The sequence below is a fragment of the Citrus sinensis genome, chromosome 2 (genome assembly GCF_022201045.2).
Source record: "Citrus sinensis cultivar Valencia sweet orange chromosome 2, DVS_A1.0, whole genome shotgun sequence".
In the NCBI taxonomy this organism is placed as follows: Eukaryota; Viridiplantae; Streptophyta; class Magnoliopsida; order Sapindales; family Rutaceae; genus Citrus; species Citrus sinensis.
Genome location: NC_068557.1, coordinates 10152859 through 10171885, shown reverse-complemented (window position 1 = coordinate 10171885; position 19027 = coordinate 10152859). Strand labels below are relative to the sequence as shown.

The 19027-nt window shown below is 34.1% G+C and overlaps 3 protein-coding genes across 4 annotated transcripts; 1 reads left to right on the top strand and 2 right to left on the bottom strand.

The window, feature by feature from the left end:
- Positions 1–725: 725 nt before the first annotated feature.
- On the bottom strand, positions 726–2093 carry LOC107175845 (UPF0481 protein At3g47200-like). Its single transcript, XM_015527625.1, has one exon. It carries the CDS (start codon positions 2091–2093, stop codon positions 726–728), a length of 1368 nt encoding a protein of 455 aa, XP_015383111.1.
- A 6151-nt stretch (positions 2094–8244) lies between these two features.
- LOC102626560 (uridine/cytidine kinase UKL1, chloroplastic) lies at positions 8245–13834 on the top strand. Of its 2 annotated transcripts, none has more exons than XM_006469976.4 (14): positions 8245–8619; positions 8952–9043; positions 9138–9207; positions 9362–9477; positions 9575–9671; positions 10555–10634; positions 11056–11250; positions 11558–11641; positions 11769–11829; positions 12121–12181; positions 12432–12525; positions 12640–12712; positions 13254–13336; positions 13407–13834. In XM_006469976.4, the coding sequence occupies exons 1-14, from the start codon at positions 8457–8459 to the stop codon at positions 13551–13553; spliced, it is 1416 nt and encodes a 471-aa protein (XP_006470039.1). In that variant the 5' UTR covers positions 8245–8456; the 3' UTR covers positions 13554–13834. The 2 variants fall into 2 exon arrangements, with proteins under 2 accessions (XP_006470039.1, XP_006470038.1); XM_006469975.4 differs by having other exon boundaries at positions 8246–8619; positions 9359–9477.
- Positions 13835–14361: 527 nt separating this feature from the next.
- Positions 14362–17298, bottom strand: LOC102627723 (receptor-like protein EIX2). Its single transcript, XM_025095141.2, has one exon. The coding sequence runs from the start codon at positions 17296–17298 to the stop codon at positions 14362–14364; it is 2937 nt and encodes a 978-aa protein (XP_024950909.2).
- Between the last annotated feature and the right edge of the window lie 1729 nt (positions 17299–19027).

Here is a 19027-nt window from a genome sequence, read left to right as displayed (position 1 = left end):
TATAAGTAATAATATTCTACCATCGTATTATCATAAGTTATAGAGATGGGTAATACTGCTAAAAAGTATATTTGATTTAGGTAAGGATGAAAATTAATAAATTGGATAGGAATATTTTGGAGAACATATTTTAATGGTGTCATTTAGACTTTTTAGATTAAACAAAAAAGCTAAATAAATTAGTTTAATAACTTATTGACTTATAGTGCGTTTGGGGCAGCTGCCCCAAATAGGTCCTTAATGACTGAAAATTTTTATTAAATAAAAAGGACAAATTGAGTTAATAACTTAACTGATAAAATTAACTCAATTAAATAATTAAGTAAAAAAAAAAAACAGCCCCCTAAGTTTCTAATCAGATTAAACAGTTACCGAAGAATCACATAATTAAGATACATGTTATGTAGTAGTACTGTTTAGACTTTAATTAATTACTTCTGTTCGCAAAAACGAAATCCAACCAGGACCAAATGAGAGATTATATATGAGACATGAGAGACTAGTTCTTTTTATACAATTTCAATTTCCAATATATAACTTTAGAAAAGGACATAGCATTAGGATCAACCAAGGTAACAGTGTCACATCTAAAACTAACTAAATATTTAAAAAAAAAGAAAAGAAAGTTGTTAATTAATTTGTTTTACAATTGATAGTATTTCAAACACAGAGAACCTCAAAATTCAGGTAATTTTAGATGTTAGCTAGCTAAAATCTGAAACAAATCAGGAGTAAGTTGATCCTCTAATTGGTTTTTGCACCCCACCAACAATGGTGTAATAAGTTTGCAAGAACGTAAACAACAGCAGGAAAGTAGCAGCAATTTGAGAAACAATAGCCCAGGGCGTACCAAAATAATTATGCATATAAAAATACCTCGTTTTGTTCCACCAGCTTCTGCAATACTCATTCACTTGCTTGCAAAGATCATCATAATAAAACTTCTTCACATGTGTATCATTATACAGCTTGTTAAAATACAACGTCGCATCGTCAGGATCCAACCAATTGTTCAGAATGCCCTTCTCCGTGAGCAGATCAACGTCCTTCGTGGTGTAGATCAAATTATCCATGAACTTCGCGTAAGACGTGATAAACGGGTCGCAATTCGGGTAACATTGCTCGAAGCTGATGAGGTTTCGGAAGATTGTCTCCGTGGTCTCGTGTATTGCCAATGGTGGGATGTCAAGAGTCCCATTGTAGAATTTTATGTCCAGGATTGTGCTGTAGTCTCTTTTTCTACTGAACTCGATTCCGGCCTCGTTGATCTTGGCAGCACAGCTGAAGGGTTCCCATCCGGCGTTTTTCTCAGTGTATTTTTCGGATCGTATTGGTAGAATTAAAGAATATCGTAAGAGGTCGAGAATGTGTTTGATTTTATGGCTCCTGTACTGATCCGAATTTATTTGTATTGTATCCGACGAAAACAACCCTTGAAAGAACTGAAGCACAAGTCGAATTAGATCCATGTTTCCGGGAACTTCTTGGTTCAATGTCAACACAAACAAACGCTCAAGAACAAACCAAGGGATTTGATTCTCCAGCAAGACCAAATCATGATTCAAAAGCTCCATTAAACAAGCCATTGAGAAAATGGGATCGTCAGGTTCTTTGCTCACCTCGTTGGAATGCTTACGGACTGATTCAATAATGAAGCATCCGTCAACCACCAAGATCCTTACGAATTCCTCTTTGTCAAATCGGATTGGTTCAGCGTAGCACTCGCGGGCCAGCCCCTCCAAGGAGGTTATTTCTTCCAGCAGCTCCGTCAGCTTTTCTTTCGGGTTCGGCGAGCGGCGGAGGAGGCCTTGCAAGTACCTGAGTTTGATTTTCTCGTTCAATTTGAGATGATCTTCGCCGTGGTGAAATGGGCCGACGGAAAATCCGTTGGGGGCGAATGCTTTTTGGTTGTGACACGAGAGTATTACTGGGTTTCTGAAAATGCAACAATTGGAAGATATTGATATGTTATCATCAGCCATCATATGTTCTAGTGATGATACCAATGATTTGATTGAAATGGCGAAATGACGATCATCTTCCGATGCAGTATTCTTGTTAACAATCTCCGTTGGATTCTCTTGATTATCCATAATCTTTATTCTAAATGTAATGACGCATTTGATATTTTGTGAAACAAAATTCCGATGAGGGCTTCGTCGAAAGAGTGCAAGTAATTCAAGTGATTAATTAGATAGGAGTTAATTTTTGAGTGTGAAGCAATGCATGCAAGTCTACAAATCCTTCGTCGGGGAATTAAAATCCTGAAAATTGAATATTAGAAAAATTAGAAAGGAAAAATTTTAGCTTGCGAGTGATGTTGGGTAGAAATGACTAAAGCAATAGCAACAATTTCTCTGTACTTCTTTCGACCGACTGAGACGGGGGAGAGGACTGTGAGTTGTGGTCCTTGTGTGGACGTTGAAATATTTTGAACCCCACATTTGTGTCTATTTTGAGTATAAAAATTTTATTTAATTGCTTTTAATATTTATTTTATTATGTCATTGATCTTTTAATACTTTTGTACTGTATATAAAAGCAAATAAATAACTAATAAACAGTAGTTAAACTCAATAATGTTATGCTTATTTATTCTAACTCTATAATATGGCTTATTTATATTATGCAGTGGCAATTGGATCAATATTTGGTTTGATGGAGCTAATAATAGTAAAAATTGTGAATTATTTTGGAGGGCCCAAAAAAATTAAACTTACAAATAAATGAGCAAAATTTCAATTTAACATTTACTTATATGTTCAATCCCATATATTCTGTCCTTGCACACACATGCATGGCAATGTTATGATAATATGCTACGTATCAAATTGTCCTTTCTCATTTTAATTAAAAAGAAAGTAGGATTGGGGAAAAACAATTCAACTTTTAGTCTTTTTAGTGATTCAATTCAAGTGATTAATTAAAATAATAATAAAAAACGACTAGATCAAGCCCATAGGGCAGTTAAATTGTTCTTTATCACATCCTTTTCACTAATATGAGTGGTGATTTAAATTCGTAAGAAGATCTATTGGAATTAGATGATGGATGAGTAATAACTAATAAAAGCCTTTTTAAGTTAAGAATGTGCGACTTCAACATTTAGAACGTATAAAAATTAAAACAGTAATGTGAAGAGTGAAGAAAATATTTATATATGAAGAAGAAACTATATAGCCATAATTTTTGCACGACATTATTTATTTGAGAATTTAATTTTGCATATAAGTAGTAGAATTTTGCAAAAGATTCCAAAAAAAAAAATTACATAGACAAAGTATTATATATTCACTTGATTTTTTACATTTTACTGTTAATTGTTGTTGTCTTTATTTAACTAACTGACGTTGTATGAAGTAACCAACAACTCATTTGGTTTTTTGATAGAAATTAACATCTCATTTAAAATAAATAAATTTGATGTTGATTCAAGCTCTATTATCGTATACCAATGGGTTTTTGGCACAGTGGAAGAGCCCTTACACTTATAATGTTAAAAATAAGGTTTCGAGCTTCCAAAAAAGCATTATAGGGTTAGTTCCAGTCCTCCTACAATTATTAAATAATTGAGTGGAGACAGTCTCTCTCTCACGAAATGTCTCTTATGAAATGTGAGTGAAGTGGATATTTCTCGAACGTCTCTTATGAAATGTGAGTGAAATGGATATCCCTCTCACGAAATGTAAGTGAAGTGGACATCTCTTAAATATTAAACAGAGTTTAAAGAATCTGGACAACGCTTCAGAGGAGTACATGACACGGTGATGTGGAGACAGTCTCTCTCTCACGAAATGTGAGTGAAATGAATATCTATCGAATATTAGATAGGGTTTAAAGAATTTAAACAACGTTTCAGATGAGTACATGCCACGGTGATGTAGAGACAGTCCTAATCCTATATAACAATATTAAAAAAAAGCTCTATTATCTCATAATCACTTAGCTTTGTCTCAGCGCTAAAAACTTGCCGCCCGTAATATTGAGTCTTGAGAGGCCATATTCTACCGTTGAGTCCCTATGTTGATTTTAGTTGACTCGTGAATGTAAAATTCATTGGATCCAATAACTAAAATTGTTAGATGAGTGTGAACTAGAGATGATACGGTAACGTAGGGTGTGGGTTTGCCAATGTATTTGACGGCCTAGATCTAGGCCTAATTTTTACAGGCCCATCATGAGCTGGGCTTAAGCAATAAAGACCGTGCTTGGGCCTAACCGGCTTTTTAATTTTTATTTTATTTTAAAATCTAAAATATATAAAAAAAAAAATCTAAATTTACACACGCGCCGACCCACATTTCACTACGCCGAGCCACGAAAAAGGATTTGTGTTGATTTCTTGATTTGCTTAGCTGTGTGGATAAATTTTTGCTAACTGTTAATTTAGTTACTAGTTAGTGAATCATTTAAGTGTTTCTGTTCTTTTAGAATAATTTTTTTTTGAGAGGTCTTTTAGAATAATTTAGTTAGATAATTTTTGCTGATTATTAATTTTTTTAATTTTATGTTAAATTAGTTGATTTAGTAATGATTATTATTTTATGTTGGATTATTATATCAAACCTTTCTGATTACCTTCGATCCTTGAGGAGGAAGAAGCAGAAAATGTTCACGCGGTGGGAGGGAAAAAAATAAAAAAATAAAACAACTTATAGTCACATTATTTTTTTCTCCTATTAGGTGGAGTTCCTGTAGAGGAAATTTTTATCCGAGAGGAATTAAAAGATGAGGAAGAAGATGGCCAAATATTGGATTACTCTCTTTTGTGGTTGTGGAATTATAAACTTGTAATTTGTTATGAACTTAAGATGTCAGCATTTTGCCGCAGACCGTCCAAGTTTTCAAGCCATAGAGGCTAACTTTGCTAGTTTAAGTTGTGCTAGCTTGGCTTGTCTTTAGAAGTTTCCATCTTTAGCACCTTTCACACTTGTGCATAGTTAGGAAGTCTCTAGAATTTGCTAAATTATTTATAACTTTTACATAGATTCTTTAGATCATTCTAGGCATTGCTAAGCAATGCTTGAAAACTCTCTAAGCCTATAATATTCTAGAACTAAGCAAGTCTACTTAAAAATATGGTATGGTACTTGGCATTTGAAGCAAGCTAGCAACAATTAAGAGCAACACAAGTACTTATAAGCAAGCTCTCAAGACTCTTTTACGCAAACACACACTCTTTACTCTTTGGCTTATTTGTTCACTCTTCTCTCTAGCTCTTCCACAAGAAACGTTACTTAACTAACCAAGAAACTCAATAGGCTTATTTAGTAATCTTCGGATAATAGTTGTTTAAGTACCGCATGAGTTTACTGCACAAAATACTCATCCCATGATAATTTGCTAGTGATGTGAATCTTTGTTAGTTTGATTTTCTTTTTAGGGGTAGAGTTATGTTGAACACTTAAAAATTACATGCTAGATGTTGTAAGTTTTTGCAATTTAATTTTTTTAGGGGAGGTAGTGTCATTTTTTAAAATCAAATGTTAAATTATATATATATATATATATATATATATATATATATATATATAAGGGTCCTTCTATCTTACATGCATGTAAGATACATTCCTCTCACATGAATGGTATGTGGGTCTCACACATGCACTATTTATGTGAGGGGAATGTATCTTATATGCATGTAAGATAGGGTTTACTATATATATATATATATATATATATATATATAAAACATTTCAGAAGCCCAAACCCATCCAAGGCTCGCACATTAGGCTCGTCCGAAATTGGACTGGCCTATTAAGGGTTGGGTTTGTTCCATGCAATATGGGCTTGGGACTGTCCAGTTGCCACTCTTAGTTCCAGCAATTTCTAAACCTGCACTGGTACCTAATGAATTTTCATGAGTTTCTGCACTTATAAATATAAATTACATAATTCAAACTATATATTTAAAAAATTACCCCAAAAAATATCCATGACATTCTTAATTCTAGTTTTTAGCAATGTAAGTGAGTACATAAAAGCCTCAACATTAAAATAATGTTAAACTTTAATTTATCTTTTTTTAGAGTGACAATTTTCAATTTATCCCTCAAAAGTATGAAAACATCAATTTATATCTGTTTACTGATAAGAAGATATATAAAAAAAAATTTCATCAATGTGGTCCTATTTGCCCTTATCTTTTAAATGAAAATGAGGAGTAAATTGAAGTTTTCTCACTTAGATAAATTAAAAATTATCATTTTTATCTTAGAAATGAATTGAAATTTGCCATTAAAACAGGTACATAAATTGTATCAATTTAATACAAATTCTTTAATTCAAGTACATTAATGCTGTGTTTACTTTTTAGAGTGGGAGTGTGAATTCCTCCCACTCCAGTGTTTACTTACCATATTTAAAGCGGGAGTAGGATTCCCACTCCGTAGGTCCCACCTAATTTTGGAGTGGGGAGTGAGATTTCCACTCCCATGGGGGAAGGTGGGAGTGGGAATCCACTCCCCCCTCTTCCATTTTTACCCTCATAATTAAAATAAATAAATAAAATTTAATAAAATAAATAATATCATATTTATTAAAAATAATAATTATAAACATATTTATTTTATGAAATTTAATAAAATAAAAATAAATAAATAAATATTATATTTATTTAAATAATAATATTATATTATTTTATAAATTAAATTCATTAAAAATAATAATATTAAACATTAATTTTAATAAGTATTAATTATTTATTTAATTAATAATAGTAAATATTTTATTCTAAGAAAATATTAATTTTGTACTATATTATCAATAATAATGTTTCATTTGTGTTGCTATTATTAATAATTTTTATTCACATAATTTAAATTTAAATTAATTAAAAAATTATGATTTACATAATTAAGAATATTATTAATTATTATTAATTTACAAATATAATAAAATATTTATTTTATTTTTTAAATATATTTTTTAATTAATTTTTTAATTACAAATTATAATTCTTTAAATAAGGGTAAATTTATAATTTAAAATTATTTACTTCCAATCTAAGACAATGTAAACACATAAATTGGGGTTCTGATTTCAGTTCCATTATCTCATTCCAATGTAAGTAAATAACCTACTCTCACTCCTACTCCACACTCTCAATCCTAGGATTCTAACTCTTCAAGATTTCCATTCCAATCCAAAATGTAAACGGTACCTAAAACCATCACGAATACTTTATTTTAAAAAGCCAAAGAATAAAGAATCACAATCCACAAACTAGCATCTAAAAATAGTACTCGTGATCCATCTCGGTGAACACCAAGCTCCAAGCTCGAAGAATTAATATCTTTAGCTTATATTCTCATTACTTAGCATCCATCCAACATAATTCTTATAATTATCTTATATATTACTTTTACATTTAGTGTTCGATCTTACTCTTACCTTATATTTAAATAAATATTAAAACTTAAAATACTGAAAGATTTAAAAAAAATTAAGCAGGTTAGTGGATATCCGCACAAGTATCTTGTGGTTTTTTTTTTTTTAAACTAAACCCGCATACTACCCACTATAACTTTTGATTTATACTACAAAAAATACCTATTAACCATAAAATCACCCATAGCGAATGGGTTTTTATAGGCAAAATTATCATTCTAGTGTGAACACAAGAGGTTTTGATGTATGTTAATAATCACTTGAATCATTTGATCCATCATTTATTTATATAATCTTCTACACCAATTCATGTCAAGAATAAAGATGCCAAATCCTATTTTTACCATAAAATGGCTTATTAGATGTAAATTGTTTTTCTATTTCGGAAATGTCACATGGGCAGTATTTTATGGAGTCTTGTTGGAATTAGTTTTTTAAGTTTATTTAGAATTTTAGATAAGATTTAAGTGCTGAGCGGAGTTTTAATCAAATCTTGTGTGGTAATATAAATGAAAAAGATAAAAATAAAAAAAAATAAATTTTTTTATTAATTAAACGTTCAACGAAAACTTCAGTTCAACATTGAAAAATCTGTTTAAACAATATTACGTCATCCAAGTCATCAGAAAAGTTAACGATGTTACGTGGCTAGCCATATGTTAAACAGACTCATTAAAAGAAAAAAAAATTTTCTTTTTGTCTTTTCTTACCAATAGAAAGACGACACGAATAACAAAACGAACATCATGGCGGCATATTCCGGTTCTCATCTATATGACTGACGGCTGTACATTACCCCTTAACGATCGAATATTGAGCAGTCATATAAAATATTTAAATGAACAAATTTGAAAAAATTGACAGTAAGGGGAAAATAAGGCGAAATTATAAAACCCACCGGACTCGGAAAAAAAAAAGAGAAAAGAATATTGTGAGAAAGAAGCCACTAAAATAACAACCCGTGCTGTCTCAGTCTTTGTACAATTCGAATCAACACTACCACGCGGCTGTAGGATTCCTCTGCGAATTTGCATTTCTTATATATTAACTGCAACTGACTGGGAGCCATGCCTGAGGCAACGACGTCGATTGACTACGTGATGGAGAAGGCCTCTGGGCCCCACTTCTCCGGCCTGCGCATCGACGGCCCCACTTCCTCTCCCCCAGCTTCGTCCGCTACGGCTCCCTCCGTCGCCGACGTCAACGCCCCCAAACAGCCTTTTGTTATCGGTAACTGACTCACTTTCGCTCTTTCACTCTTTCTTTTTCCCCCTAATTTCAATTTCTGATGAGTAAATTTTAGTTTTTTTGTTCTTGACGAACCATTTCTTTTAGGTTTTAATTTGGCACGTGTTTTATTTTTATTTAAAGGAAGCCAATTTCTGTGCCTTTTGTTGGTTCAAGCGATTTGGAAGTGCTTTTTGTTGATTCTTGAAGCAATTTTACTGATACTCAAGACTTTATTGGTTCATAATCTTGTGCATGTTTGGTGATCTTCTTTTGAAAATTGTTTATGTTGTCTTCTAATATGAAATTACAAACAAAAAAAAAAAAATGTGCAGGAGTTTCTGGAGGTACAGCTTCAGGTAAGACCACTGTTTGTGACATGATCATCCAACAACTGCATGATCACCGTGTAGTGCTTGTCAATCAGGTTTGTTATTTATTTATTTATTTTTTAAATTCATTTTACTATTTTCTTCGAATGTGTTTGTATTCTGATTTGATTGTTATTGTGCATGCTGTAGGATTCGTTCTATCGTGGTTTGACACCTGAAGAGTCTGAACGTGTTCACGAGTACAACTTTGACCATCCTGGTAATTAATAATTGTGACTGGATTCTTAATTTTATTTTTTTTTCTCTTACTGTTTTTTAGTTTAATTGTTACTGTTTCATTAGTCTTTTTGCATTGCCAAAACATATTTACACTGCACTCGATTTTTTATTTTATGTTGCTCTTCTTCTAGAAGCTTTTGACACCGAGCAGCTTCTAGATTGCATTAAAACCCTCAAATCTGGGCAACCATACCAAGTTCCAATCTATGATTTTAAGAAACATCGACGTTGTTCAGATAGTTTTCGACTGGTACGTACTTAATAAATGTTGAGACAGTGTGACTATCTGATGTTTTTACCTTGGGAGGCAGAAGATACTAAGCCTCATATTCTTCATTTTTTGACAGGTCAATGCTTCAGATGTTATTATCTTGGAGGGAATTCTGGTATTTCATGACCAGCATGTCCGCAGCCTGATGAATATGAAGATTTTTGTTGACACAGGTTTGACCTCTTCCATCCTGTTGAATCTTTTTTGCTAGTGTCAGTTTTAAATGTATTAGCTGTTCTAGATTTCAATTGTTGAATGAGGATGCTTTGTGTCGTCTAGTTTAATTTTAGTATCAAATATGTAATGAATAGTCTTTTGGGGATATTTTTCTTTGGCAACAAGGATGCTTCATGTCATCAAGTATAGTTTTAGTATCAAATATGTAATAGATAGTCCTTTGGGTATATTTATCTTTGGCAATAGTTAAGGAATAGAATTAAAGCGAATATAAATTTTATCTTTTTATAAAATCAAGTGATTTCTAGAGCTGATGGAAAATTTCTATGTTATTCTCTGAGTTCTAGTTGGCAATTAGTTAATCAATTTTCTGCAGCCTTGCCAATCTGTTTCTGGTTGCAAACTGTGTATTCAGCCGTCAAATGGCCATGAATACTCATTTGTATGGTTACTCATTTCAGAGGCTGCTTCCCAAATTTGGTATGCTAATAGGATCTGTAGTAATGTGCACTTCAGTTTTGTTTTAAAAGGAAAAAACTGTGTTTTTACACTTCATATTTCTCATAATTAGGTTCTTTTGATGCTATAGATTCATCATATTGGACAATTCTGAAGATAACATAATAGATGTCCTTTTATTTTGCCTAAAATCATTTATGTTAAGACAGGTTAATCGTTCTCAATTTGCATCATGTGTTTTTGTGTGTTTATTTGTTTTGGGATGGGTAGCTTTTGGATCGATAGAGAGTTGGCTTTTACAGTATAATAGAATAGCACATCAGAATGTTATTTTTTTGAATCTATCATGCTCTACTTGCTCGTGCAATTGCTCTGTCGTTTCAATATCTTATGTTGGCAGTTGATATTCATTGGTTGTAGATGCTGATGTGAGGCTTGCTCGTAGAATAAGACGTGACACAGTTGAGAGGGGTAGAGACGTAGATTCTGTTCTCGAACAGGTAAGGCTTTTTATTTGATATCTTCAATTAATATACAACATAATTTTAGTTAATTTTTTAGTTAGAACCTATTGGTCATAATTTTAGTTAATTTTTTAGTTAGAACCTATTGGTAATTCAATAAGCAAAATGTTTTTTTCTTTTTCCTTGCTTATCTGTGCTAAAGCGAAAGCCTATCTTTATGAGTGGATATATTTGTTAACGATGGTTTAAGCATCTAAACAAGAGTTCTCATTGTGAATAATTATGGAATGCATATGTCAAAGCCACTATGTCTTATATGTCTTGTATGGTTCTAATTTCCACACAGACTTGCTGCTGTCAGAAATATGATCTGTAGGCCTCTTTAATTTTAATTTGTTAAACTTCTTTTTATTTTTTAATTGATAAAATGGATTGTTTGAATTATGCAAAATTTCAGTATGCCAAGTTTGTGAAACCTGCCTTTGATGATTTTGTTCTGCCGTCAAAAAAGTATGCTGATGTAATCATACCCCGGGGAGGTGATAACCATGTTGCCATTGATTTGATTGTGCAACATATCCACACAAAGCTTGGTCAGCATGACCTCTGCAAAATATATCCCAATGTGTATGTGATTCAGTCAACATTCCAGGTATATCTTCTTATGTGTTTGTATTATTGATTTTCCTTTCACTTTATTTTCTGGGTTTAATTCTGTAATGAAACAGAAATATAGATTAGATACATTTGCTTGTTAATGGTCAGCACAGAATTTTACTTTATGCCAAGCCAGTGCCCATGAAAGGGCATCTGCACTGACTTAAGATAATAACTGTATTCTCAATGTTTCCTATTTGCCTTGTAGTATGATATGGAGTTCATTTACCGCTTACTCTTTTTAACTCTATAAGGTTCTTAGTTTTCTTAGTTTATTCTGATGTGGGAGAACCGTGTTTCAGATAAGAGGTATGCATACACTGATTCGAGACCGGGGAATATCGAAGCATGATTTTGTGTTTTATTCAGATCGACTAATTCGGCTGGTAATTTATGTCTCCATTGCTTAGCTGATATTCATTAGTATATGTGTGCGCATGTGCTTGTTTGTGATGAGTTTTGGGTTCAGACATGCTGAAAAATGTTATTGTTTCCTTGATTTTGACTTTTCAGGTTGTGGAACATGGCCTTGGCCATTTGCCATTCACTGAGAAGCAAGTAGTGACCCCAACAGGTGTGCTAGGAATAATGAATAGCGAGGCTTTAGTTCATTTCTGCTATTCAATGCATTAGCTATGTGAAAATGGGTGTGCCTCTACTATTGGCTTATCGGTGTGTTGATTTTTTAGGATTTAGAATCTCTCTCTCTCTTGTTTATTGCTAGTCTTGGGCACGCAGTATTTGTTCTGATTAACCTGGTATATTTGCTTGTTGTCAGTTCAAATTATCTATTGTCTTGTTTCCTCTTTACATTATTTGGCCTTAAAATTAATAACTCTGAAAAATTTCTGTTACTTTACATCAGGGTCGATGTATACTGGGGTCGATTTTTGCAAGAAACTATGTGGGGTCTCCATTGTTCGAAGGTGAGTTCTCCGCCTCTCACTGAGGTTTTGTTTTCTTGGTCAGTTGGATGGCATGTGCACTTGAATTTAGCGAGCTGGTGCCATTATCAATCTTACGACTCTGATGAATCTTAAGGTCTAATCTTCAGCATGTGATTCTGGAAGCTTGGCATAGAGCTTTATAGAGGAATTTTCCACTGCAAATTTTATTTTAGTTGCTTTCTTTGTTTTTCTTTGATAGATAATAACATGTTTCTACTTTGATGTTAAGTGGTGAAAGCATGGAAAATGCATTGCGTGCATGTTGCAAAGGAATAAAAATTGGAAAAATTCTGATTCACCGTGATGGGGACAATGGCAAACAGGTAAATAATATAATTTCGTTGTAGAAGAGATTTTCTAGAAAGAGAGTGTTTCCCTCTTTGATCCTACAAGTTGAATTAATTTTAATAATGCATTATTGGTTTCAATGTAATCAGCTTATCTATGAGAAGCTGCCAAATGATATTTCAGAAAGACATGTGCTGCTTCTAGATCCTGTTCTTGCCACAGGTAACCTTGAAGTACTTTCACACTTTCTTTTTTCTTGGCATCTGCCAATAATTTGTTATGCTGTAGTCATCACTTTCTCCCCCTCTAGATGTAAGAGGCTCATTTTTAAAACAGAAGGTACTCAAGAAAGAGCACAATGGAATGTCATGAACTAACTTATCCGTTGAAAAATATTTGAGGCGGCTGTTTGATGACTGGAGGGGCTGATCCCTTCTATAATGAACAAAGCTGTCATTTTCACATTTATTTGCAGAAAAAAACACCAAATTGTTAGTTTAAGTTGTGCTTTCTGGAAGTTACCTTGAAACTGTATCTTCACTTAAATACTAATCGTAAAGTAAGGTGATTGCACACAAGCTATTGATTTACTGATAAATGAATCACCCATCTTTCTGAACCTGAGATAAAGCGCAATACGATGCTCACATACATTTCCTAACTTTTAGTGGCACCCTCTGCGATTGCTTGCTGGATCATTATATGATGGACATTATATACCTAGGCTGATAATTGAAACCATTCTTGATTGTTTTCCTTTTAGGGAACTCTGCCAACCAAGCTATTCAACTACTCGTAGAGAAAGGAGTTCCAGAATCCCACATTATATTCTTGAATCTCATCTCTGTAAGTGGTTCTTGTTACTGGTTATGGTACATCCTTCATGTAATGTACTAATCTTATGATTTAACTTCAGGCTCCAGAGGGAATCCATTGTGTTTGCAAACGTTTTCCATCACTGAAAATTGTCACTTCAGAGATTGATGTTGCTTTGAATGAAGAATTCCGTGTGATACCTGGTCTGGGTGAGTTTGGTGACCGTTACTTTGGCACTGATGATTGATATGCTGAAGGTCAAGTAGTGGAGATTGTTAGCTCTTATCAAATGGGTTGATTTCCCTAGAAATAACATAAATCAATATTTTGAAAGCTGAGGGAGGCATGTTTCCTGAAAGATGAAAAATAAACAGAAAAGGGGGGAAAAAAGTCTGAAGGGAGACCCCCACTTTGCAAAATATAATACAAATGCTGATTGTTCTCATTTTTCTTTTCACTAATTTTTGTTTGCGCGGATGCAGTAATCTTCAATAGTTGCTATGGTATGTTGTATCTTTCAAGTTTCAATTGGAGCTTTCATGTTCCATTAGCTGCCTTGCTTATGAGTTGCCTGATGGCAAATATTCAACAAAATGAAAAAGCCATGAAAATAATGGAAATGAGAATGCTAATAGACACGACATTGGATATTAGTATTATATGTAGTCTACTACCTCTTACGGTTCAATATATCCGCATGGATGTAGCGAAGACAATTTGTGTCAGTCCAGCGACAGTACATTGTAGCTGAGTAGCTCAAGTAAAGTCTCAATGGTGGAAAAATTTATATTAAATGTGTTTATTTTATCCTTCCGTTGTGTACGTTAAGGAATTAAGATGATTTGTGTTTATGACTCAACTTGAAATAGCTGCTTTATTGCGTTACAAGGAATGTTTCTTTGACATATAAGCAACACTGCTTTATTGCATTACACGGAATATTTCTTTGACAGATAAGCAACACTGCTTTATTGCATTAAAAGGAATGTTTCTTTGACATATAAGCAACATTGAGAACTAAATAAAGTGTAGCAAGACAGAGCTTCTTATCTTGTCTATTCTCTCTGGATGACGAGCAAGATTAGCCTATCTTTGACTTTGTCAAAAAATCTAAAATAGGCAAGCCTCCAAGACTTTTTCAGCGCTAAACTTCCGCAAACTCCCCAAAACCCCACTATAAATCCCACCGCTATGCTGCTGTAAAACAACAACTTGTCGAAGTCATCTCCATCTTCGTCATCTCCTTCAGTGAAATCAGATGTTCCCAAGTCTTTGTTGCACTTGTTGGATAGAGGAGATCCACAAAGTTCAGGGTTGCCCGCATAAATGGATGGATCGTTGAGGCTTTGGAATTGATTGTTTGATGGGATTTCACCAGAAAGATTGTTGAATGACAGGTTCAAGTGAGCCAGAAAAGTTGAAGAACTCAAGCTAGGCGGAATTGCTCCAGAAAGTTGATTTTTGGAGAGGTCTAGAGTTTCCAATCGTCCTAAGCTCCCGATGCTGTCTGGTATTTTCCCTGTCAAATGGTTCGTGGACAAGTTCAAAATGACGAGTCCTGAAAGATTTGTCAGATCGGGTATCTCCCCAGATAAGCTGTTGTAACCAAGGTCAATGCTGTTCACTAGATAAAGAGTTGACTCATACAAGTATTCTGTTCCTTTGGTTGTCACCAAAACATTCCCCTCATATCTTTCGGAGTCCATATCCAATGCCATACCAGTCAAGTTCCCGATACACGAGGGAATTGATTTGGACAAATTATTGTGTGCAAGGTCCAAAATGTGAAGAGAGGAAAGACTGCATACCTGTGAGGGAATGTCTCCGAAAAACAAGTTTGATCGCAGACGTAAAATCCATAGAGATGTGCTTTTCCCTAGCCATGTTGGAATGTTACCTGAAAGCTTATTATATCCAAGATCAAGAGTACGAATGGTTGTGCAATTCTGCAAGGTTGAAGGGATCTCCCCAGACAGACGGTTGTTGCTCAGCATTAAGAACCTAAGATACCGTAGAGAACCCATGGAACTTGGTATTTCACTGGATAAGCTGTTGTTTGACACGTCCACGGCATACAAGAAGGGCAAACCATTCCAAAATTCTGGAATATGTCCCGTCAAATTGTTGTTGGAGATTGAAAGGGTGGTAAGAGAACTTAGTCTTCCAATGGACAAAGGAATGGTACCATTAAGGAGGTTGTGGGAGATATCCATATCTGTCAGCATGGGCATCCTATCACCAATATCTGAAGGAATTGGTCCTGAAAAAGAATTGTTGCTCAAATAAAGGGCGCTCACATTGGAAGACCACAGCGGAAAAGGACCGGAAAATAGGTTCCAGTTTAAATAAACTGTAGACTGGGGTAGAAACTTCAAGGAGTTTGGAACTCTGCCACTTATCTGATTATAACCAAGATCAAGTTCATACACTGATAAATCCAACTGCCAAAACCACTCTGGTATGGTGTCTGAAATTTGAGCATTTCTGAGTATGAAAGTATGCAGCTCATTCTGGTTTCTCAGCCAGGCAGGGAATTTGGGGCCCAATTGACATGATCTCAGCCTCATGTATCGAAGTTTAAAAGGAGGCACCCATTCGGGACTCACATTAAACACCAAGGTAAGCCGTGGCGCTAAGGAATACTTGGCAATATGCAATTCCTTCAAGTTCTTGAGCTTCGAAAAATGAACTTCTGTCACCAGCCCAATCCATGGATTCCCGGAAATATCCAAGACAACAAGATGAGATAGTTTCCCCAAACTTTTTGGAATTGTGCCATCCATTAGGTTATTGTGGAGATAAAGTTCTCTCAAGGATGACAAGTTCCCAATGGACTCCGGGATTGAACCCCGGAACAAGTTTCCCCACAGTTGAAGAATCTTGAGGTTTTCCAATTGTCCGAGAGAATTGGGAAGGAATCCACCCAGGTTATTTTGCCCCAAATCCAGTGACTCCAAGCTACTGTTGGCACATTTAGACAAACGATCTACGAATTCAATTATCTCACCATCCAAGTCATTACCAGAAAGATCAAGATCCCACAAGTTGCAGAGACTTCCCAAATCTTTCGGTATCTGACCCCCAATAAGTGAGTTCTCAGACAAATCAAGCTCGCGGAGGCTAGTCATATTGGCAAATGCATCTGGAATATTGCCTTGGAGATTGTTTGCGCTGAGATCAAGATGTGCAAGCTTACTAATGTTGAGCAACCACTGGGGTATTGATGAATTGAAATCATTGCTGGAGAGATCAAGAAATAAGAGGGAAGAAAAGTTGACCACTGAAAGGGGAGGGAATTCGAATAACCCGCAAGCTGGTAGGTGCAACTCAGAAAGAGAAGGAAGCATATTAGTGGCTTGAACCCAACTGCTTCCAGCCTTGCTGAGATCCACACCTTCCAAATTAAGGTATTGTAAAGAGGAAAGCCTGCTGAGCCACTCCACGTCATCACTTTCTAGCGACGAATAGTAAAATGTGTTGAGATCAAGAATCTGCAAGCTCGAAAGATTCCCAAAACTCGGAGGAATATTTCCAGCAAAGGATGCACCAGAGAGATTGAGATACCTCAGCTTCTCTAGTGAACCGAGAAAGTTTGGAATTCTACTTCCTCGGAAATTGTTTAAGCTCAAGTCTAAGTAATTTAAGTGCTTCAAATCAAGCACAGATGGACTGATCTCACCTTCTAGTTGATAAGTTGTTCCATTGTCCGTAAAACTGTCAGGAATCTCGGGACTCCGTAGTTTGAGCTGAACAACTTTTCCTGTGCTGTTGTCACAGATTACACCTTCCCATTTGCAGCAGTCTTCTCCAGTCCACGAAGAGAGTCGACCTGAGGGATCTGTTACGCTCGCTTTGATCTTCAGAAGCGCTTCTTTCTCATTCTGCACGCAACGAGCAATACTCTGGCAAGTGCTGAGCCTGACGGAGTTGAAAAACAAGAATCCTGAGAGAAGAACGAGAAAGACGGGCTGAATGTATTGGTTGTTTGCCATGTTTGTTGCCATGTATTGGTTTTTTGTTGAAGCAGCGTTTGTATTTATTTGTCCATGGCAGCTTGACTTTCATGACTGTTTTGAAAAAGGTTGACTTTCATAACAAATATGGGTTGGATCTATTCTGATTTAAATTCAGATCTATAATAAAAATTAAGATCTATATTTACTCCAGATCATTGAATATTTAGATTTAAAAAAGAAATAAATATCTGTATATGCTCAAACAAAAAAAAATTAAAATCTAAATTTACTTCATATACATCATGAATTCTAAAACTTAACAATAAAAGAGTAATAATTTTTTTAAATGAAAATTAATGACTAAAATGTAATGATAACAATTAAATTATATAATTTGTTTCAAAAATATAATAAATATTGTAGTTTATACTTTTACACCAAATCACGCAAATAACAAAGATAATAAAATATCTTTCAAAAGTGATTGAAGTAATAAGATCAATCTAATATTTTACTGTTGGCGAGGAACATTATGAAACGGCGCAAAGAGTTAAGCAAACTTTACAACGTTACAAAGAACTTCAGGACATTATAGCTATCCTTGGGTTGGACGAACTGTCCGAAGAGGATCGTTTAACTGTAGCAAGGGCGCGAAAAATTGAGCGTTTCTTATCACAACCCTTTTTCGTAGCCGAAGTATTTACCGGTTCCCCGGGGAAATATGTTGGTCTAGCCGAAATCCTGCAAAAAAGAATAGAAGACATGCTTACCGCAGTCCAGCCATACGAAAAGAAGAGAAGAGCCAAGATTGTACATCAACTTACCGAACGATTGAATCGTTATCTGAGATTTATGAGGAAGAAGCGGGAGGCCTACTATCTCCTTCATCATTCTGATATCAACTACACACCCACCATCATTCCAACAAGATAGATAATGACATATAAATTAAATATGATTTATATTCAATGCTTTATTTTTTTTATTATGAACATATTTAACTACATATATGAATAACTATATTCCTTAAAAATTATTTGGCCAATATAATAAAATAAATTGCCATGCATTATTACTTGACTTGCAATTGGAATATTGCATGTGCATGCTTTAGGGCTAGTTGACTTTAATTATTTTTGTCTTATTATTATTATTATTTAAATTTACAAAACTAACCTTTAAGTTTTAAAATTTTAAATACATAGTAAATACCATTAATAAGTCTAATATGCTATGCATGAAATTTATTATCATTTATAATTACACAATTCTTAAGAAGTTTTTAAAATAAAATAAAATTAAAAGATAGGTGTATATGGATATGAATCTAGATATTAAAATAGATCCAGACTAGCTCCAAATCTGTCTTAGATCCACACATTGATATTCAAATTCGATCCAAATCCATTCTAAACTGACCCAAATCTAATCTGATTGGAATTAGATCACGTGGATCTTGAGTCAAATCTGATTCATTGTCATCCCTAATTCTATAAAGAGTGATGATACAGTCACAAACTCTTGTACAAACTAATGTGGCATTAATTCATTAGTTGAATGAAAATATAAAATAATAGAAATAAATCATGTGGGCCAAAAGATATTTAATTCAACCAATTTTATCATGCCACATCAGTTTGTACAAAATAAGTTTGTATAAGAGTTTATGGCTATACAGACATTTATATTAGAAAAGAAGCGTAAATTCTCGTTTAGTCCCTATATCTTAATTTAAGGGTCTGTTTATTCTCTATATTTCAAAAAA